The 24,053-nt window shown below is 36.4% G+C and overlaps 1 protein-coding gene across 2 annotated transcripts in view; it reads right to left on the reverse strand.

The window, feature by feature from the left end:
• Positions 1 to 24,053, reverse strand: part of LOC114025643 (alpha-catulin-like) — a 95,598-nt gene that overhangs the window by 64,456 nt on the left and 7,089 nt on the right. For both annotated transcript variants that reach the window (XM_027839114.1, XM_027839113.1), the window contains exons 2-3: positions 12,285 to 12,474; positions 3,473 to 3,660 (exon numbers count right to left, since the gene is read on the reverse strand). In XM_027839114.1, the coding sequence (XP_027694915.1) occupies positions 3,473 to 3,660; positions 12,285 to 12,474 (378 nt within the window). The remainder of the gene's footprint in view (positions 1 to 3,472; positions 3,661 to 12,284; positions 12,475 to 24,053) is intronic.

The following is a 24,053-nucleotide window of genomic DNA, read 5'->3' on the forward strand; positions in this document are numbered from 1 at the left end:
AAGGTCCTCATCTCCCTTTGCTAACCACCTCTCTTCACCCATAGGAGCACTAATTATTGGAACTTCACCCAAAGTAAGGCTTCCTTCCTTCCTTCCTTCCCTCTTTAATCTTTCCCAACTCCTCCTCATCCACTCCCCTTCTCTTTGTGAGACTACAAAGGTCACCTTCCCTGCATTGCCAGCCCTCAATTTAACCCCACCCCATCACTCCTCTCTATCACCCTACTCCCCACCCCCCACTTCTATGAAACCTCCCATGTTGTAACATAGTCCCACAACAGAAACATTCACCTATAGACAGGGTGTCACCATGTTTTGTCCTAATACCCCCAGCTTCTTCACTGTTACCTCTACCAGAATTCTACCTTCACCCATCTCCTTGTATACATTTAGAAAGAAATCTTTACTTGTCTCTCTGTTGTCACTCTGTTGCTGTTACTGTCTTTGCCTATTGCATTTATTCACTCCTGCAGAATTTCTGTTGTTTGGGATGTTCAAGAGGCGAATAATCTCTTTAGTTCTGTCTTCTTTCTAAAAATGTTTGAAATTCTTCTTTATTACTGAACATCCATTTTTGTCCTGTATAGTTAAGCTCAGATTTGCAGGATAGGTTACCCTGGGCAGCATTCTGAGCTTCATTGCTTTTTGAAACATATTCTATTCCCTCCTCTTTTTCCTAATAAGTGCAGAAAAGACTGGAGTTATTTGAATGCCCTTTTCTTTGTATTTGAAGGTTTTTCCCCTGATAGCTTACAGAACTTGTTTCTCAATTGAATTGTTAAATTTAACCACTATGTGTCCAGCCTTTTTTGTTTGTTTGTTTGCTTTGGTTTTTGGAGTGATTAGTGAATTCTTCCAACTGGAATTTCATTTTCTATGTTTAGAAGTTCTGGGTAGTTCTTTTTTTTTTTTATTATTACTATTATTTCCTTCATTATGCTGGTAAGGCTTTTTTGTCCTGTCCTATTGTCCTGAGACTTATGATATTTAGGTCGTCTCTGCATACCCTGTCTTCCAGATCAGTATGTTTTGCTTGCATTGTGAGAATATTTTCTTTTAATTTTTTTGTCTTCTCTTCTAAGATTTCCTTTACTTCTGTGTATTTACATTCTTTTCTTTCTTTCGTGAGGCTTGCCATTGCAGTTTCAAGTTTTTCTATTCTGTTCATTTTTGCTGTGCAGGATATAAATTCTGCCCTCAGAATTCTTATTTCTTTTTTAAACCACTCAGGAATGGTGTGTTGTGGTTCCATGTTCTCTTCAACTTCCACAGGGTCCTTTGTCTCATCAAGTATTAGATCATTTTCCTTTACTTTGCAGTATTTATTCATAGATGCCTGAACTTGTTTACCTAGAGGCCATATTTACTTCTGCTGTTACTGTTTATCCTGTTTATCCTTTATCTGTTTTTGTTCAAGGTCTTTTGAGTTTTTTTATTCCTGAAATCTCTGGTACTTTTAGTCTTTTCTCCCCTCCTTATTTTTCTTATTACTCACTTGGTGACCCCCTCCCTTCTGATTGTGGTTTCCTGGGGCTGAATCTCAAAGCGTCTCAGCCTTCTCCCACACTGGGCAATTCACTGTTCACCAGTCTAGGTCTCTGACCCAGCTGACTTTCGTGTTCTTTCCTTCAGGCTTGGCAGGGTGCTACACAGTCCCCCTACCCCTATACGCAGTGTCCTGACCTGATGACCTGTCCTACTCCCTCTGTTCCTCAGTTCTCTGGCCTGGCACCAGCAGTTTAGGGCTCATTTTCCTTGGCACTGTCAGTTTAGAACTTTGTCACACTGGTGCTTCTGGGTTGCAGCTCCCAGAAGGATTTTGCTCCTAAAGGGCTGTGCTCAACCTGGCTGTCAAGGCTGAAGCAAAGTTCCAAAGGCAGCACTGCAGTCTCCGTGGCACTGTAAAGATAGAGGGATGAGATTGGGTTGCAGGGGTGGGTTCTGATGTAAGCTTATATCATGTCCTTGGGTCTGCTGGTGCAGCCTCACCACCTGTAGCATGGAGGGAGGAGGGGTGCTAAGTGAACTCAGTCATGAGCATCAGTTCCTGATTTTAGTTTAACCTTCTTTTGGATTATGTCTGTCTTAGACTATGAAAACAGCTGATGCTGCTTTATCTCTGGCACATAATTTCTGTTTTGGAGAGGTCTGGGAAGTTTCAGGAATCAGAAAAAATGTCTAGTCTTCCGTATTTTTGCTCATGTGTCCCAGAACTCTCATTCAATGTCTTCATCAGTTGTCAAAATGGGCAGGTGTTCACTGCACATTTAACTGGTCTTCTGCCTTTGTCTTCCATAATTTCAACAAATTGGCTTTATAAAAGTTAAAATACTATATCATAAATATTTAAGGTATTACTTTTTTTTCAAAAGAAAATTTTTTGTGTGTTCAAAACTTGATTTCAGTTAAGGGGTATGTTAAAACCAGTTCAAATGAGATCTAATTGTTAAATTTTTATTGTGAATACTTATGCCTTAGAAATCAGCAAGCACTATAGGTTGTTTGGACTTAAGGTGACAGAGGAAAATGTTAGTAATACAGATTAAAATGAAAAATGTGTTATTCACACTTTTTTTGAGAGTTAGTTGTTGACATTATAGGAGATACCTGCATTCACTCTATCACAAAGTGTAAAAATCAGAGAGGACCTTAGAGATCATCGAGTCCAACCCCCTCATTTTACTGATAGGGAAATGAAGCCAGAGAAGGTGACTTGTTCTGGGTCACAACCTGGGTACTCAACTCAGGTATGCCACTGAATCCCAGTCTGGCAGTCTTTGAGTGTGTGTGTTTCTTTTATACCAAACTCTTATAGCTGTCAGTGTCAAGTGGAGATTTGTTTTTCAAGTATAGCTACTTAAAACCAGGGATTGTAATGAGTGATTTACACACACACACACACATACACACAAGTTTGTGTGCCATGTTATGAATCAATGCTTGCTCCCTGAAAGCTTAAAAAAAAACCATCGTCCAAAAGTATCTAACAATTAGTGGCAGAGAAAATAATGTAATGCTAGTCTTTACTGGGTCAAACGGTTTGTGAATGGTGTAGGCCATCACAAATGTACTTGTGCCAGCAACAATCTTAGAGCCATGGAGCAATTCTGCAAACCTAGCTGGAAGAGAAAGGAAGATATGTCTACACCACTTGAAACCATCAAGTAGAATATTCCCAAAGATATTAATGATATCTCAATATGCAATGAAATGTTTAATTTACCAGCACACCTCTGATCACAGTACATTTTTTATTAGGAGACCATACATAATGAAGGAGAGTAACCATTGTTTAATGAAAGGTACACTGAATCACTTCACTTGTTATCACTCATGCTAAAGAAAATATTGTGCTAGTGAAAAAATTAATTTACTATAGATTATGCTATACTATACACCATTAACTAATCCTAGAAACTTTATGAACAATTCTCATAGCTATATTTGTAAAATGAGTAGAACAGTCAAATACCTTGTTTCTTGAAGTTATTATTTGTTTAATAACTATTTGATCTGCCAGTAATAGCACTTTTGTCACAGAAGAAAGAAGTAACCTTGCAGCTTTTATGACTCCTGTTTTGTCTGTAAAAATTGTTATTTGCCCATCAGATTCTGCATTATTCAAGCTGGTTACATCTGTAAGTTCTGCAATTGTTTCTCCTGTCAAGAAAACCCAAATAAAAACAAAACTATTTTTAAAAGGTAAGCATATACTTAACATATTTAAATCAGAGTCAGTAATATTATACTGTCCTGGGAATCATGGAGCTGTACATCTTCTAATTTACATTTATGAGGAAGATGATTAAAAAGTGAATATCAAAAGATGTTTTTAAGAGACTTTAAAAATAATTTTATTTTTTCATCAATTTCATGTAAAGCCAATTTTTAATATTCACTTTTTAAAATGTTGAGTACCAAATTTTCTCCCTTCCTCCCCTTATCCCTCCCTGAGATGGTAAGCAATTTGATATAGGTTATACGTGTGGAATCATTCGAAACATATGCCCATATCAGTCACATTGTGAAAGAAGACACAAACCCAAAGGAAAACAAAAAAACCATGATACAAATAAAATGAAAAATAGTATGCTTCAATCTACATTCAGACTCCATCAGTTCTTTCTTTGGAGGTGGATGGCATTTTTCATCATGAATCCTTGGGAATTGTCTTGGACCACTGTATTGCTGAGAATAGCCAAGTCATTCACATCATTGTACAAGATTTTTGTTACTATGTACAATGTTTTCCTGGTTCTGCTCACTTCACTCTTCATCAGTTCGTGTAAATCTTTCCAGGTTTTTCTGAAATCAGCCTGCTCATCATTTCTTGTAGCACAATAGTGTTCTATCACAATCATATGCTACAACTTGTTCAGCCTTTCCCTAAATGATGGGCATCCCCTCAATTTCCAACTCTTTGCTACTACAAAAAAAGTTACTATAAATATTTTTGTAAAAATAGGTTCTTTTCCCTTTTTTGGATTTCTTTGACATAAAGACCTAGTAGTAGTATTGCTAGATCAAAGAGTCTGCATAATTTTATAGGCCTTTGGACACAGTTCCAAATTGCTCTCCAGAATGGTTGGATCAGTTCACAACTCCACCAACAGTGCATTAATGTTCCAATTTTCTCACATCCCCTCCAACATTTATCATTTTCCTTTATTTTTATTCTTTTTTTTAAGAAAAATATGTTTCTTTATTATTTTAATCTCTTTGCATTCATAACATAAGTCATTTCAACAGACATGGAATCCTTTTTTCCTCCAATGCCACAAACTGCTTTACAAATGAAAGCTGGTACTGTTGCTTATCAAAATATACAAGATAATTGATGTTTTTATATAAAACCACATTACACTTTAACTTGTTCCCAAAACCCCTTTTTTAGCCAGGTAAAAAAATGTTGTTACAAATATTTATAGCATTTTCTTGTGTTAGATGAACATTCTTACAAACTGAAAAAAGGAATTTTATGAACAGACCATTTAAAACACGATAGAATGTCAGAGGTTTCTAGCTGTGCTATTTTTTTTTCTTGAATACAGTACCGAAAATAATCCATTACCCCTTGCCTTTAACCCAAATCATTCTGTTCACGTTTAAACTCCCATTTTTCACAAAGTGGTCCATTCACCAAATAGAAAATACAAAGAAAAGGCCACTTTGCATTGGGTCTTCTTTCAGAAAGGAGCTTGGGGGAGAGTGGTGAAAGTTTAAGAGAATGTCTCTGTAAAACCAGAACAGTCAGTCTTTGGTCAGAGCAATGAGGTGACATTCCGATGCAAAAACTTGCTTGGTAAGCAATCTTTATGATTTGTGCTGCTATGGATCTAGGATGAACCTCTGAAGGATTTGGGTAACAATGTTAAAAAAAATAACAACAGCCTGGAATGTGATTAAAATGACAGTATGAAAGTAGCTATTTATTCACTAATATCACAAACAATGCAGAAATCCAAGAACTTTTTAAAAAAAGTTTACAGTGCTGATCTAAGCTTGTCAAAAAGAAGCTTCTGATCATAACTCGTATCTGCAAGGGCACTGGACCAGGCTATTATCCCACTACGCCATGTACCCCAAGTTAGAAAAGACACTATGACCCCTACAAAGATTTGAAGCAGCTCTATACTGGATTCCTGCACAATGCTATACAATGAATATCACATATCGTTCTCCTTTAAAAGAGACTTCTTAAAGAAAGCAAGTTTCCAGGTATTTCCTGGTTTCATTAGCCATTTAGCTTCAAGTATCATACCTCCTACATCTACAGGAAAGTATAAGAACTAATACTGATAAGGCTGCCCCACCAGCACCTTCAACTTAACATGTTCAAAACCAAAATTATCTTTTCCCTAAAACTCATCTTGATTTCTGACTTCCATTTTTCTGTAGTACCAATAGTTACAATCTTCCATGTTCAAAAGCTTGTAGTAAATCTCTTTTCCCTCTCTGACTTCTCATATCTAATCAGTTGGCATGTGTTGAGATCCTACTGCTTCTATATCCCTAGTATCTACTTCTTCCTTTCTAGTCCCATTATTGACCTTCTAATACATGCCTTCATTGTTATCCATGAGGACTATTGAAATATCCATCTGACTTATCTTCCCATTTCCAGTCTCTCCATCCTTCTACCCTTCTTTTGACAAAGATCTAATTGTGTCACTCCTTTCCTCAAAACTCCTCAATGACTACTACTACTGGATAAACTTCAAATTCCTGACATTCAAGCACACCAAAATATGACTTCACTCTATATTGCCAGTTTAATCTCATATTACTCTTTTTTCCATGGTACAGTCAAACTAGACTACTTCCCCATGGGGACCTTATGTAGTCTCTACTCTGCACTGTTCTTATGCATTCATCATGTATTACGGAGTATTAATATTATATGTTAATATGTGTTATACCCTCATTGAAGTAAATGGCATTGGAGAAGGAAATGGCAAATCACTCTAATATTTTTGCCAAGAAAAGCTCATGGACAGTACAGGCGTAGGGTCATGAAGAACACCACAACCCTCATATTAATATGATTGTGACCTCCATGAAGGCAGGGACTATGTCTGATTTAATCTTTGTATCCTCTTTAGTACTTAACATGCTGTGAACTTCACAATAAGAGATGTTCTAGAAAATGCTGGCTACAGTTTGCTATTGAAGTTTGTTGTTAAAGTCTGTCTGGGCTGCATACTTTATAGAAGTGATTCATGCCAATAAAAGAACACAGTATGAAGAATTTTCAAACCAGCATTTAGGGCTTATTAATTTCCTTATTAGTTCCTCTTATTAGTTACATGACTTTGGCTATGTCTTTCCTTGTTAGTAGTAAGAGTTCTGCTGTACTACACTCTGGTAAGGCAAGGAACTGAGGATATTTAGCCTAGAGAAGAGAAGCTCTGGAGAACTAGGAAAAGTCTTCATGTATATGAAGGGCTAAGATGTAGAAAAGGATTAGACTTGTGCTGCTGGTTCCAGAGGGTCAATAGATAGGAGTTACAAAGGCAAATTTAGGCTTGACATAAGGAAAGTAATCCCTAAGAATTAGAAATATGCAAAAATAGAATAAGCTGCATCAGGAGAGGGTCTGAAAGCAGAGGTTGGATGATGACTTGTCAGAGAGGATGTGGAAGGGAATTCTTTGTTCAGGTGTGGGTTGAATGAGAATCACCAGATGGTCTCTGACGTCTCTTCCAACTCTGAGAGTCTGTGAAAATATGGTTAACATTTGCATTATCTGCCTTACAGCACTTATGCTTCATTTCTTCTATTCTTTAAAATAAATTTTTTTTTCAAATAAAGATATGCCTCTCTCCTACAGCTCCCTCACCAACTAAGAAAACAAGAAATATAAAACTGCTAAGAAAATTCTTGCATTGGCCATTCCCCTGAAACACCACCCCTGGAAAAAAAAAGTCTTAATTTGCATTCTTAATTCTTTATCAGGAGGAGGGTAGCATGTTCTATGAGTACTCTGGAATCATGGTTATTCAACGTATTGATCAGAGTTCCTAAGTCTTTCAAAACTGTTTGTCCTTACAATATTGTTGTTATTGTGTAGATTGCTCTCTCGTTCTATAGATTGTACACATAGGTCTTTTTTCTTTTTCTTTGTTTTTTTGGGGGTTATGGAGACCTAGTTGTGGTAAAGCTGGGTCACAGGCTTTGCAACAGTTTAATGGCTAGACCAGTTCACAGCTCTATCAACAGTGTATTAATATGCCTATTTTCCCACAGCCCTTCTAGCATTTGTCATTTTCCTTTTTTGGTTAACTCTGTCAATCTGATGAGTGTGAGGTACATACTCAGAGTTGTTTTATTCTGTATTTCTCTAATTAGTAGTGATTTAGGGCATTTTTTGCCTATTGGTAGCCTGGATTTTTTCATCTGAAAATTATCTGTTCATATCCTTTAGCCATTTATCAAATCTTACAAATTTGAATCAGTTTCTTATAGCTTAAAAATTAGGATTTTATTAGAGAAATTTGCTGCAAGATTCACCCCCACCCCAATTATCTGCCTCCTTTCTAAATTTAGCTGGATTTTGTTTCTGCAAAAACTTTTAAATTTTATACATGGAAAATTGTCAATTTCACCTTCTGTGATCTTCCCTACATCTTATTAGGCCATGAACTCTTCTGGTACTACTAGGCCCCCTTCCTTACCATTTTTTTTTCATTAATTCCCTTGAGACTCCATTTATTCCTATGCTCTCTAGGGTTTTTTAATAGGAATGGGTGTTGTATTTTGTCAAATGCTTTTTCTGCATCTATTGAGATAATCATATGATTCTGTTAGTTTTGTTGTTGATATGGTCAATTATGCTAATAGTTTTTCTAAAACTGAACCAGCCCTGCATTCCTGGTATAAATCCTACCTGGTCATAGTGTATTATTCTCATGATAAGTTGCTGTAATTTTTTTGCTAGTATTTTATTTAAAATTTTTGCATCTATATTCATTAGAGAAATTGGTGTATAATTTTCTTTCTCTGTCTTGACTCTTTCCAGTTTAGGTATCAGTTCCATATTTGTATTAAAAAAAGAATTTGGTAGGACTCCTTCACCTATTTTCCCAAATAGTCTATATACTATTGGAATTAATTGTTCTTTAAGTGTTTGATAGAATTCACTTGCAAATCCATCTGGTCCTGGAGATTTTTTTCCTAGGGAGTTCATTTATGGCTTGTTCAATTTCTTTTTCTGAAATAGTGTTATTTAAGTATTTTATTTCTTCTTCTGTTAATCTGGGCAATTTATATTTTTGTAAATATTCATCCATTTCACTAAGATTGTCAAATTTATTGGCATACAGTTGGGCAAAATAATTCCTAATTATTGTTTTAATTGCCTTTTCATCGGTGGTGAATTCACCCTTTTCATTTTTTTTACTGGTAACTTGGTTTTCTTCTTTGTTTTATTTTTTAGTTCAATAGTTTTCTTGATTTCAATTTTATTAGTCTCTCCTTTAGTTTTCAGTATTCAGTATAATTTGGCATTTAATTGTGGAATTTTAATTTGTTATTTTTCTAGCTTTTTTAGTTGCATGCTCAATTCATTGATCTTCTCTTTCTCTATTTTATTCATGTAAGTATTTAGAAATATAAAACTTCCCCTAAGAACCGCTTTTGCTGCATCCCATAAGTTTTGGTATGTTGTCTCATTATTGTCTTTCTCTTGGATGAAGTTATTGATTGTTTCTATGATTTATTGTTTGACCCACTCATTTTTTAGGATTAGATTATTTAGTTTCCAATTAATTTTTAGTCTATCTTTCCATGGCCCTTTATTACATATAATTTTTATTGCATCATGATCTGAAAAGGATGCATTTAATATTTCTTCCTTTCTTCATTGGACTGTGAGGCTTTTATGCCCTAGCACATGATCAATTTTTGTGTAGGTGCCATATACCGTTGAGAAAGAGGTATATTTCTTTCTATCCCCATTCAATTTTCTCCAGAGGTCTACCATATCTAACTTTTCTAAAATTCTATTCACTTCCTTAACTTTTTTCTTGATTATTTTGCGGTTAGATTTATCTAGTTCAGAGAGGGAGAGGTTAAGGTCTCCCACTAGTATAGTTTTGCTGTCTATTTCTTCCTGTAACTCCCTTAACTTCTCCTCTAAGAATATAGATGCTATACTACTTGGTGCATATATGTTTAGTAATGATATTACTTTATTGTCTATAGTGTCTTTTAGCAAGATGTAGTTTCCTTCCTTATCCCTTTTAATTAGATCTATTTTTGCTTTTGCTTTGTCTGAGATCAGGATTGCTACTACCCCTGCTTTTTTACTTCAGCTGAAGCATAATAATTCTACTCCAGCCATTTATCTTTATTCTGTGTGTATCCCTCTGTTTCAAATGTGTTTCTGGTAAACAACATATTGTAGGATTATGGTTTTTAATCCATTCTGCTATCCACTTTTGTTTTATGGGAGAGTTCATCCCATTCACATTCACAGTTATGATTACTATTTGTGTCTTTCCATCCTATCCCCCACTCTTCTATGCTTTTATTTCTCCTTTGTCCCTTTCCCTCCTCACTAGAGTTTTGTTTTTGACCACTGCCTCTCTCAATCTTCCCTCCCTTCTATCAGGCCCCCCCCCCCCATTTCCCTCCTACTGCCTATTTAGCAAGTTAGATTTCTATAGCTGAGTATGTTATTCTTTCCTGGAGCCAAATCCGATGTGAGTAAGGTTCAAACAATGCTTATCTCCCTCCCTTCTTTCTCTCTACTGTAATATATCTTTGTGTACCCTTTTCTGCCTCCTCCTTTCTTCTTCTCCCCCATCTCCCTTTCTACCACTTAATTAGGTTTTTTATCATCACATCAATTTATACCCACACCCTCTGTCTATGTATATCCCTTCTAAATGTCTTAATAAAGATACAGTTCTCAAGAGTTACAAGTACCAACTTCCCAAGTAGGGAAGTAAACACTTAGCCCTTATTGAATAACATAGTTTTTTTTTCTTTCCTGTTTACTTTTTTATGCCTCTCTTGAAGTCCTGTATTTCTTCCAGTCATTCTTAAAGTCCTTGTGTCCAGGCCACTTCTTAATCTAAGACATTGCTTTTATTTGTCCTGAGGTTACTCTTTTTTGTCTTGGTCTTCCTTGTGTTTGGTGTTATCTTCTGATAGTCTTATTTTCTCGAGTTTGGCCCTTCTAGCAGCACTTAGAGACTTCAGGACCTTTTATAGAGGATTGTACTGGTTGCCCTGTTGTGATCCTTCTCCCAGTCTCTGCTGGCTGTCTTTTTTTGTGTAGTTCTGGCCTGAGTGGAAGAACTTTTTTCTGTTTCTCTTTGTTTTGTTGGAGTGTGTGTGGGAGAGCTGGGCATCTCTACAACCTTTCATCTTGCCAACTTAACCAGAAGTGTGTATTATTCAGTCTCCACAGATGGTGTTTCTGGGTCACCTGATTACTCATTCTGGCTGTGTGGAGGGAGTAATAAAGAGGAAGATGGTGTTTTGGGTCTTATTTCTCTGGCTCATGCCTCCTTGAGATGAAAAGGGCACAGAAGGAGCCAGAATGGAAAGAAAGTCATGAGTTACATTTTTGATATATTGAGTTTGAGATGCCTACAGCATATCAAAGAGAAGATGTTTTTCATTTGGTGATTAAGGATTAGAACTCAGGAGAGAAATTATCGATATAATAATATCAATATATACATGTACTGATATGTATATATGCGTATATGTATGTACACGTCATCTACATAGAGATCATTATGGATATACATACACATTATCTGCATAGGTATCATTAAACATCTCACAGCTAAGGAATTCACCAAAAGAAAGAGAATACAGTAAGAATATAAGAGGGCCCAAAAGAGCTTTCAGTGGCACTAAGAGTTAAGGGAAGATGGATGATGATCTAGCAAAAAAGAACAAATAGGAATGATTGGACAGGTGAAAGGAGAACTAAAAGAAAGCAGTATCTTGAAAGTATCTTCAAGGGAAGAGAGGGTATCCAGGAGGATAAAGTGGTCAACAATGTCAAAAGTTGCAGAGAGATCAAGATGAAGACTAAAAGAAGACCAATGAATTTAGAAATCAAAAGTTCATTGGTAACATTGGAGAGATAAGTTGAAGTCAAGTTGTTAGGGTCAAGAAATGAGTGCTGATTGCTTTTACTAGGATTTTGGTTGGGGAAAGGAAAAATATAGGATTACAACTTGAGGGGTTAACGGGATCAAGTGAAGATTTTTTTAAAGGTTGACTAGAGCATATTTGTAACCATTAGAGAAGAAACCAATATATTGAGAGTGATGATTATAGAGAGAAAAAGAGATGATTGAAGGGGCCAGTTCCCAGAGGAGACAGGAGGGGTTCAATGGAACAAGTGGCAAGTTAAAGGGTTACCTCTTTGTCAGAGACTAGAGCAAAGGATAAGAGAATGGGGAATGATGAAAACAGAAGAAGAAGCTTGAGATGAATGTCTTTTATTTTTTCAGTAAAGAGATTTTTTTTCCTCTAGGTTTCTGGATAGGGCTTAAACCAAAATATAACCAATCCTTTAAAAGTAATCCAAAGCTTCATTACAGGAGTGTCTCTGACAAGCAAGTAACATACATACATACATACATACATACATATATATATATACACATACATACATACACATATAATATATAATATACATATATGATAAATATATTATACATATATTTGTGCTATACATATCTTAACAACTAAGAATTTTCTATCTGTGCAACAATAACATTGGTATTAGACATCTAAAAATGTAAATATTCACATACCTGCTTGTTTTGCTTCCAAGCAAGCAATATTTATTTCCTCTTTCAAATCCCAATTTTCATTGGCTATAGCTTCCCCTACTGTAACAAATCTTCCAACTGCCAAGTTGACTGCTTGTCCCACTCGTTGAATTGCTTGCAAAGTCTTATCTGACCATTTGGTTTTATCTTTATGATTAATAAGTGTAGTTATCTATAAACATAAGAGAAAACTATGTTAGAATTGTATATCAATTACTTTTTAAAACTTAAAGGTGTTTACCTAATTATAATAATGGCTAATTATGGTTGTTACACAGCACAAGTTTTTTTTTTTTTAAATAAATTAAGTTAAGCATCTGGCCATTACCAGTAACATCACCCCATATCACACTTCAGGACTATTACTCCACCAAAATCAAACTTAAAGTTTATTCTGCAGACATCATCCCCATCCTCCAGCTACTGTTTGGAACAATGAGCTCTGTTCTCCCTCTTGTCACTTTATCAAACAGTAATAACAAGTGTTAGGTGGGAGGTGGATCTTGGTGGAGGAAAACTGGCTCATTACCTTCATAGAACCCACAACTGTCATCACCAAATGCTGTCCTTAGTTCCCAGTTTCTATGTTTTCCTTGAAACTCAAATTCCAGCTCTCCCTGATAGTTCTAAATCTAACTTGAATATGACAGAGCTACTCATTTTAAGCATACTTTTATATTTCATCCATTTATTTGCTTCATTTTATTGTACCAGAAGCAAAGAGACAAGTCATTTAACCTCCCGGGGCCTCAGTTTCCTCATCTTTAAAACGAGGAGCTGGACTAGATGGCCTCTGAGGTTCCTTCCAACCCTATATCTCCGATCCTATACAGAATGAAAGTTTAGTTCCTTCAAAGACATAACGGGTTGAAAAGGTCTTAGGAAAACACATACATGAAACAATGTTAAGTGGAAAATTAAAAATAATCAGTCTGCACATACTGTTTTTAACTGAAGAAGACATACATTAAAGATAGGAACAAAATTATGAGGGATGCAAACAGTTGGTTTAGACTCTTATTTTCTGTAAGTTTTTGCTCATAAGTAATAATAATAACGATACTAGCAAGAAGGGCTTTAAAACAGGCTAAAGCACCAACCATATTTCAAAGTATGCAGATTGTACAATGACTCCAGTGTTCTTTCCAATATGCATGAAAAATTAGAGTTTGTTATATTCTCAAGCTCTGGAAAAAATTTCCCTTTAGATATAGAATCTTTTCAAAATTAATTTTTGAGACTAATATCCAAGCTTTTGAATTTTGGGGGGGGTGGGGGACTGGGCAATGGGGTTAAGTGACTTGCCCAGGGTCACACAGCTAGTAAGTATCACGTGTCTGAGGCTGGATTGGAACTCAGGTCCTCCTGACTCCAGGGTCAGTGCTCTATCTATTGTGCCACCTAGCTGCCCCAAAGTTTTTGAACTTTTAAAAGAAAATGTAAATGTTTTATATAATTAAGAACAGGAATACTACGTCAGTTTCATTCTTAGTGCCAGCGCCTTTACAAAGATGGCACTTACTAAGTGTGCAGCATTATAAAGAGCACCAGATTGGAAACCAGAGGACTTAAATTCAAACAGTGACCCTGCATATGTGGGATCTCAGGAAAGTTGCTTAACCCCGCTGGGCTTCAGCCTCCTCATCAGTAACATGTGGGAAATGGACTAGATGACCTCCAATATCCCTTGCAGCTCTGAATCCTATGATACGCATACATGGTGAATTTTAAAACGGTAGAAAAAGAAAGAAAGGAACCTAACTATACATTGGCAAAGATGAAAAAAGATAAAAATAACAATTGTTGAAGGGTTCCTGGGAAGACAGCACTTCAAAGTTTACAAAATGCTTTACATGTGCTATTTCATTTAAGCTCCACAACAACCCTTCATCATCCTCTTTTCCTTTTTCCTCTCTTTATCCCATGTCTTGTTCTTTATAAAGGAGGCAAGGGTGCTACATAAAACCTAGCAAATATCTTAAAGAACTCCAAAAGATCAATGATAAAGAAAATCAAGTAGAATCAGAAATTACCTTCACCATCCAATCCAGAACTGCTAAAACCAAAACCAATAAACAAAAAACCAAAACAAAATAAAAAGCCCCAGCAGGAAGCTGATTGAAGCAGATAGAAAGGTCTAACCAGGGAAGCCAGCCTGATCACAGGTAAATAGGGAAGCTGTAAAGCTAAAGAGAGGAACCTCCCTAGGGAAGCCAGCATGAGCTCCCCCAAATAGACTTGAAACAAGCCAACCAGTACTTTGAGCAAGAGGGGATCTAATCACATCCTATAATCCTGGTTGAGGAAGCTCCTCTACAACTTAGAGTTTTAGAGTTGCTGAGTACACTGACAGAGCTACTTGAACACAGTTCTTCCAGGCTTCAAGGCCAGTCCTTCATCAACTGTGCTGTACTGCCTTTCATAGTCTGTAAAAGATTTATTTAATAATCCTGTCTTTCTACATTTAGTTATGAGCTCCTTTTGTCTCAACATATGATCAAATTTTGTAAAGGTATCCATATTTCTTTTAAAGTTGCTATGCTCTATATAATTTCTATTACATAATTGTCAAAAGTCTATCATATCTAGTTTTTCTAATTTAAAAAATTGCGTAAATTATAGCTTGTTTTTCAAATTGGTTGGACCAATTTCCTTTGCCATTACCAGTGAGTTTTAATGTGCATATCTATACCGCCAACACAGAATGATCCTCATCTTTGCACATTTGATAGGTGCCAACCTCGGAGTCATTTTAATTTATATTTCTTTTATCAGTAGTAATTTTGAGCACTTGCTAGATGGTTGTTGATAGCTTGCATTTCTTCTTTTGAGAACTATTTGTTCATATCCTCTGACCACTTATCTACTTGGAAATGGCTTTTAATAAAGTTCCTGATCTAACCTTCTTGCCTGACTTTAATGTCATCTGTCTACAAAAGATAAGAGAATTCATTTTCTAACAGTCAGAAGATCAAAAAATCTGATAGCACTTTACTAACACTTTCTTTTGCAAGAAACTTCTTGTTGAAGTATTTACCAGAAGATAAACACAAAGGCTAAAGCCAGTGTTTGCCCATTGCCTGGGGGGAGGGGAAAACAGAACTAGCCATGCTGTTTCTTTATTGGAAAAACAAACTCCAGGAAGCAAAATGGAAACAAAACTTTGCCCAAATTTTTGAAAACACCACAACTGAAATCAGTTAAACTACATTGGTCCAAAGATATGTTGCTTTGTATTTATTTAATGATGGTTATATAAAATTGGTTTGTATAAAACACAAGTGTGGCCTGTGTGTTTCAGTATCTACTTTCACATACATTGTCTGTCTCTTTCCAAGAAACTTCATTTTAGGAATGGTAATACTTTCAGGTAGCCTATATTTGGACTAATCTTAAATTTATATCTTTCTAAGAAGAAACTAGATTCCTATAGATCCCGGGGAAGGTTTGGGGTTCAACTTGCAGGGAACATATTTTAGGACACTTTCCCACAGAAAAGTGAGAGAGATAACAAGAGAAACTACTTTATTCAATTATCTAGTCCTACAAATTTATCTTTGTAGTTTGTTCGATTTGGTCAGTAATTATTCAGCACCAACAATGTGCCAGGCATTTGCTAAACATTGGGATTAGAAAGACAAAACCAAAACAAAACATTCCCTGTTTTAAAGGAACTTACATATTACTTAAGGTTTCAACCTGGGTGACTAGAAGAATAGTGTTGCCCTCAACAGAAACAGGAAGATGAGATGGAAGTGTAGGCTTAGGAGGATGATAATGAGTTCACTTTTGAAATCTGAAATGTCTGTGGGATATTCAAGTGGAGATGTGCAGTAAGCATTTGGTGATACGAGACTGAAGTTTGGGAGAGATTAAGGCTGGATATGTACATTTTAGATTTGGGAATATTGCACAGTGGTTACACTGTTAGACCTAGAATCAGGACAACCTACATTTGAATCCAGGCTCATCGACAGACTAGCTGAGTGACTCAACCCAAGTCTCAGTTTCTTTATCTATAAGATGAGATCAACAATAGCAGTAATTTCATAGAATTATTGTTAGGATCAATTGAGATAATTCATAGAAAGTGTTTCCATACTTCAAAGCACCACATAAATGCCAGTTATAACCCATAGGATGTACCAAGAGAAGGTAGAGAAGGAAGAGAGCTCTGGATGGAACCCTGGGCATACACTCCTACACAGGAGATGGATCATAGATGCTGATGCAGAGCAAGAAATGAAGAGTGTTAGAAAAGTGAACAGAGCACCAGGAGACAGAAATGTCACAAAAACATAGGGAGGAAACAATACCCAGGAGTAAGAGGAGATCGATGTCAAATGCTTCAGCACAGCTAAGAAGGATAAGGGCTAAGAAAAGGTGACTGGATTTAGCAATTAAGAGATCAGTAACCTTGGAGATAATCAGTTTTAATGCAATGGCAGTGTTAGAAGCCAGACTGGGAGGTGCTGAAAAGGTGAGCCGAATGTAATGAAGTAAAGTCAACAAATACAGACACCTTTTTTCTAGGAGTTTGGCTATAAAAGGGAGGAGAGATAAAGCATGATATCCTGAGGGAATAGAAGGGTCACGTGAAGCTTTTGAAAGATGGGAGAAATCTGAGCATGCCTGTATTTAGGGAAGGAGCCAATGGATAAAGAAAGATTGCCTATTAAAGAGGAGGTCTAGATAGTCTCTTTCAGTTTTTACTCTATCATCCGATGAGAAAACTCCAGAAGGAGAAAAGAATAGATGAAATCAAGGGTAGAAAAAGAATGATGGACCTAGCAAAGGAAAGGACCACCATCTCCTCGAAGACTGGAACAAAACTATGGAGAAAGAGGATAATTCTGAAAGGATCTGAGGTGTAGAATTGGAGAAAAAAGAGAGCTAATAATGGATGCTTCTATTTCTTTGATGTAATTCAATGAATACTAGATATGCAATACAATGTACTTTGTCTGGGAACCATAAAAGATAAACAAGACACAAAATTGACTGCAGGACATAGGTAGAAGTCAATAATTCCAGATACTCTGCAGTACCTTCCACATCACAGGTGGTTAATAAATATTTAATAACTTGAAATGTTTGTGGACTAATCAAACTAAAGAGGTGCTAAGAAAAGACTTTTTGCCATGAGTCTTTTTAATTTGTCCCAAGTGCAAAAACCTAGAGTTTCCAAACAACTAACCTTAATGAATTGTATTAATATAATTCCCTCAGAATAGACACAAAGTACTATCTACTCCATCTTTAAAAAGAGAAATCCTCCATTGTCTCAAAATTACCAACTAACCACCCTGTTGTTCCTTCTTTTCAAAATCTATGCCTTATACCCCAAAGGGGTAAAGGACAAAAAGGAGTGTCCCACAAATACCAAAACACTCATAGCAGCACTTTTTGTGGCAGCAAAGAACTAGAAGCAAAGTAGATGCTGATTAACTGAGGAACGGTTAAACAAACTGTGGGACATAAACGTAATGAAATATTAATGTAGTATAAAAAATGACAAATATGAAGAATTCACAGAAGCATGGGAAGACACAGGAATTGAATGAACTAAGAAAACAACATATACAGCTACAACAATGTAAATGGGAAGAACAACAACAACAACAAAAAGAAACTGAATATCATATATTTTTAACGACCAAATTTGGCCCCAGCAAAGAGATATGGAAATGCATCTCCTTCCCTTTTTTGAAGGGGTTGAAAATTATGGGTATGGATCACTGCATAGAGGAGCAGGAAGGGATATATTCAGAAAATGAAGTATAATAAAAATAAAATGTATCAATAATTCTTAAATAAAAAATTAAATTTTGCAACATGTTATCATTTTTAAGCCTATGCCAGCTTTTCTCTTCAATAAACAGCAGAATTGGATTTCCCAATATAATATCCATGAGAAAAGAAAATTTAGCAACAAACTTACCAGTACTGTTCAATAATAGAGCTGGCATTTATATAGAAGTTTTAGATTTACAAAGCATATTATAAACATTAACTCACTTGATCCTCATGTGAGGTAGATTCTATTATTATCCCCATTTTAGAGGCTGAGAGAAGTAAAGTGACTTGCCTAAGGTCACACAGCTAAGGTCTGAGGTAAGATTCCTACTCAGGTCTCAATCCATTCCATTAGACCTCATTGAAGACTTAACAACAACTTTAGGCTATCTGCAGACTGGCTATGGTTCAATGGCCATGAAACAAATTGTCCAGTTTTAATATAATTATTGGGTAACTGATACTTTTTTTGGAATCCACATCAAAAAACAACTGCTAAAATCAAAATAAGTAGGAATGTTCTCACAGAAGATATAATCCTGCTCTTAAATGGTAGCAACAGGACTATACATTATTGCTTCTCTTCCATCTATATCTAAAAATGATCCAAATTAAGTAAACATGATGCATATCTTCTGCATTAAACAGGGAGGCAAATACTTTCCTTTATACTGAAGATGCGATTTTATTGTCTTTGACTGGACATTCTCTTCTGTTTGGCACCTAAAGCCCTTCACAATTTGGCTCCATACTATCTTTCTGGAAAGAGTCAAGAAGACCTGGGTTTGAATTCTTCCTCAAACACTGAACAGCCTTATGCCTCTGGACAAGTCACTCCCTCAGCCTTAGTTTCCTCTTCAGTAAAATGGAATAATAGTAGCACCTATCTTACAGGGTTGTTGTGAGACTCAAATGAGATTATGCATGTAAACTACTTTTGCGCACCTTAAAGCACTATATAAATGCTAACTATTACTATCATTTCCCCTCACACACTCTATGTTCTACCCATGATGTGCCATCTTACACTTCCATAACTGCGCACAGGCTGTCTCCAATGCCTAGAATGCTCTCCCCCTTCCTCACCTCTACCTAACAGAATCTCTAGGTTTCTTTTGAAGCACAGCTGCTACACTAAGATGCTGATCCAGAGTAAGAAATGAAAAGTGTGAGACAAGTAAGCAGAGCACCAGGAGACAGAAATGTCACAAAAACGCAGAGAGGAAAGAATATCCAGGAATAAGAGGAGATCGGTGTCAAATGCTTCAGCATAGCTAAGAAGGATAAGGGCTAAGAAAAGGTGACTGGATTTAGCAATTAAGAGATCAGCAACCTTGGAGACAATCAGTTTTAATGCAATGGCAGCGTTAGAAGCCAGACTGGGAGGTACCATCTCCTACACAAAGTCTTTCTTGGCTCCTCCAGTTAACAATTGTATTCTTTCCCTACACTAAAATTTCTTTGTATTTACTACATACATACTTTGTATACGTTTCCCGTTTGGTTGTTCTGAATTCCCAGTGCTTATCACAATGCTTGATATATAGCAGATACTCAATAAATGCTACTCTATAGACATCTCAACAACTGCCTTTCTGCCCTGGGATCCCACTGTTCTGACTGGTGACTGCCTCTCCCAGGGCAGTATTTCTGGAAAGTCTATCACCACACAAAGAGATAATCAGAATCTTGAAAGCCTAACACTGGTCTGAAAACTAGAGTCAGGCCTGGTAAATCCTATTTCTTTTTAGCTAATTTGATTTCAGAATCTCTTGCACTCCAAGACATAAGAATGTACCAATGGACTAAGTTAATAATTAGGATTCTGAACTCTAGAGGAAAATCCATTGCCACAAGCAAGACTATTCTGCATGTCAAAATCTTTACAGTTAAGCAGAACAGGCTTTGTATGACAGCTGCAACTGCAGGATTCCTATACTCAGATCCAACGGTTTACTCTGAAAACCAACTCTACTTCCACACCTTGCATAGGATTATAAATGGAAGAACTCATTTGTACATAACCTCGGGAAGGTCTACTTATGCCATAATGAACTGTAGATAAGGTACATTAGGATATTCAAGACATTTCATTTGGTCATTTTAAATTTCTAGTGGTCATTAGTTTGACGTCATATCACCCTACACATACAAGTATGAGACCTGCCCTGAGTGAAGCACTAGGGAGGAAAAACTATGGGATTTCTATAGCTCCTAGTCAGTTCTAAGGTACTGTAGTACTCAGTGTCACTAAACTTTGTCACAGATCTGCCCCTGTCCAGGATACCATGCTGGTGGTACTGAATTTGTTAACCAAAACAGCTCCACAATGTCGTTTCCCCCACTGAGACCTAGTCAGCCTGCTTTTTCCTCAATGTTCTCTCTCTTCATGCTCCATAAGCTCTGAGTCTCTACAGTCCTGGAGCCTGGCTTGCTGCTAGCACATTCCACATTTTCATCAGCCCATCTCAATGCTGATATTCATTCATTAGTTCCTTGATCAACTACTGTGCTTGAAAGCCAGTTCATGATGAAGTTCATGACAAAGGGGAGATTCCAGAATCCCAGTATTAAATTAAATGGAAAAGCTACAAACAGGAGGACCATGCCTCGGAGTCCAACAGAAACCTCTAAATGTCAACATTCAGTACAGATCTCATAACATGTCCTGGACCTCAGGTACAGTGATGCTTGACAGCTGGGTCTTCAAGACCTAGGAGGGGAGAGGCTTATTACCTGCATTTAAAAAAAGTGTCATCCTACTGGGACACCAAGCAAACCAATCATGTAGTGCCCTGAACTGCTTTTTCAGTTTGTGAACCAGAGCTACAACATTTGGCCTTCTACCCCCTGCTCTAGTCTTCCTGGTGTTTCACCAGACCTCCATGGAATACCATTTCTAATATTCCCTGTTGATAAACCTCATATTTTAGTCTCTTCCCATTTTGGCTCTACCTCACTTATTAGGCAACCACTAGCCCTATTAGCTAATCTCAAACTTGACCCACTCTATTCTGGACAGGACAGGTGGAACTGTAGTTTAGTTATTGCTAGAAAAAGAAAGTCAATGACATCAATTACATCAAAGTAAAACTGTATTTTGTAGGCATTCACCAACATTTAATTAATCAAGTTAACTATCCTATCCATCAAGTTAACTCATTCAGCTTGTGAATGCATTTCATAGCAAACATCCTTGATAATACAATATTATAGTTTTGCTTAAAATTAGGTGTTCTCTAGGGGATATGAAGTTTTTTTATGGTTAAAGATGGTTAACTGATAACTATTTTCCTAATAATTATTTAGGCTAAAGAGAGTTATTCTATGCTAATGGTGCAGAACTCTAGGGTTCCAACCAAGTAGAGGTACAACCTAACATGATTAATGGATTCTACAAAGATACATCAGCCAAAACAATGTCACAATGACAAGTAGTTTCATTTTTAAATTTTGCTCTTAAACAAAAGAGAATGTTTTTACCTACACAGCAGAACACAAAAAGATTATATAGGCTGTCCCAAAAGTCTCAGTGCAGTTTTGAGTTTTAATAGCTTTTCCCTTTAATAGCTTAAAACTTCACTAAGACTGTTAGGATACTCTCTATATGAAATTCTGAATCTCCATAGTTATTTCTATAGGAAAAAAATGTTTTATAAACAAACTCTAAGTAGTATGATGACGGTAAGTAAACTGGCAGAGGAGTTAATACCATAGAGTGCTAGCTTACATCATCACTAACTGATCTGAATCTCGGAGAACTGGCTCAAGGTTACAGCCAAGGCTTTACAATGTTAGAATGGGCTTTATTTATAGTGCACTAATGATGCCACTGGAAAAAAAATGATCCTGGTTATTGCAACATTGTGGAGGTATACTTGTTACAAATGCTTGAAAAGATATAAGGCTTTTTCTTCTGTGAAAAAATAAAAACTCTAGAGCTGTAGGAAATGACCCCAGCTGAAAATAGGTTGGCCCATATGGGTGAGAATACAAATGTAGTTCTGGAACTTTTACCAGCTATTTCATTTTTAAAAACTTTTATTAATCAACTACTTGAGTGATGTGACAAATATGAATAGTCATGGAACTTGAAAACTTGGTACCATTATGACTGGTAGCTAAGGTACGGAGCTTGCACATTAACAAACAATAGAGAATATTTTCTTTATAGGAACTTAAGGGAGTTTGAGTTCTGATATTTAAAACAGTCTAATAGTCATGGTAACTATCCATTTATATAGATGTTTTAATTCTAGCTGAGTATTACTAGATCACGAGAGAGTGAAGTACATGGGACATATTATCTCACTATCCACATAAAATTTCTTATATATCTCTTTATTGAAATAAAGTTAATGTCCTATCTTTTACCTTTACACAGGGTCAATAAAATGTTTATGCATTTAAATAGATCTTAAAGGAAAGAAGCAAAACTAGTAGAGGAAATTGCCTGTGTTACCCAAGGTCATACAGAACCTATGCGATAACTTTTTGCTAGAGTGTAGTTCCACAGAAATGCCTATCTCTACAGAAGTTTTTATGTGCCCTCTTTAGTCAGAAAATTAAAACTACATAACCTAACAGGTTTCCTCTTTGCCTTAGCTGTCAAAAAATTCAGGAGTATCATTTAGTATCCAAAAGTAGTAATCAGTTTGTCCTTTTTAGATAAGATTCTGCTTTATTTCTAATTGTCCTATTTTACATTATGTTTAATCTCATAAACTACTTCAAATACTTTTGCAAGTGGGATACAAAGCCTAAATAAGTATTTCAATGGACCTGTTGTCATTATCTGGACACAGACGTCAATCAACCCAACTAGCCCTTCATATTTGTGTCTTTTGTTCCTATAAACCATTCACAGTGGGTTTACCCAACATTCTGGAGTCTTTCCTCAAGGTTTTTTGATATTATGTAGATGCCAATGGAGCACAAAGATTGTCCACTGTTACCCCTTATTCTAGCTACCTGATCAGTCCATTTTCTTTTCTGGTTACACCACTCTCTAATGACATTCTTGACGTTGCTTTTCCCTTGCAATTGCCAATGCCTGTTAATGCCTATCATCTATCCCTCTATTGCCTTTTGGGTAATCATCAATTTGAATTCACTGGACACTGTGGTATCCCATGCTTCATAGCCACAGAGTAGCAGCAGTCATGGATAGTCCTCCAGAACCTTCCAAATGAGAACTATAATCACTTGAAAGCATTCATTCTAATTTTCCACAAAGTAAAAGTCAAGTGGATAAAGAATGTTTATTTCCCAGTCTGTGATACACAATTGAACAGTCAACCCATAGTTCCTTCAGTATATACATCTTGGACACTGTGAATGAGCAATGAACCAGGTCCAGAACAGAAAAGAAGGAAGAAGGGGGTTGTTGAACTGCTTAAGGAAATTGCTTTTACTGGTCTAAACTTCTCTCTGAGAAAATAATAATAATAGGCCCATTAAGTATTTTTTTTTCTAATGATGCTTCAAGTTATGAACCTAAGAAGATAAGACTGAAGAGATAGAGGCCAATAGGCCTAAGCTTTCTCTTCTTTTTGTCTGTTTCGAAGAAAAATGTATCCAGACTTCTCCTTTCCCAAACTAGTCCTTAGCTCCATAACCTCAACTTGACTCTTAAAACTTTATTAACCACCTACTGCACATATGGGGCATTGTAGAGAAACATCCTTTTCTGCCCCTTCCAGGATCTTCTTCCCTTCTCCGTGAGTGTATTCAATATCTCCCCAGCAATTCCTCCTGCTTCCTTCCCTTTAGTATACTGCTAATTACAAGGCATATGCAGAAATACAAATGAACATATTTTCCTTGATCTGTGATTGCACTGCATTACTCTCCTCTACCCTTTTGTACAAAAAAGGTACACAACAAATACCTAATGAATGAACTCTGATCCACCAAAACTAGTTCCCACAGTAGACTTTCTTTTTTCTCTTAGTG

Source organism: Vombatus ursinus, unplaced genomic scaffold (assembly GCF_900497805.2).
Source record: "Vombatus ursinus unplaced genomic scaffold, bare-nosed wombat genome assembly UNPS02014832.1, whole genome shotgun sequence".
NCBI classification, from domain to species: Eukaryota; Metazoa; Chordata; class Mammalia; order Diprotodontia; family Vombatidae; genus Vombatus; species Vombatus ursinus.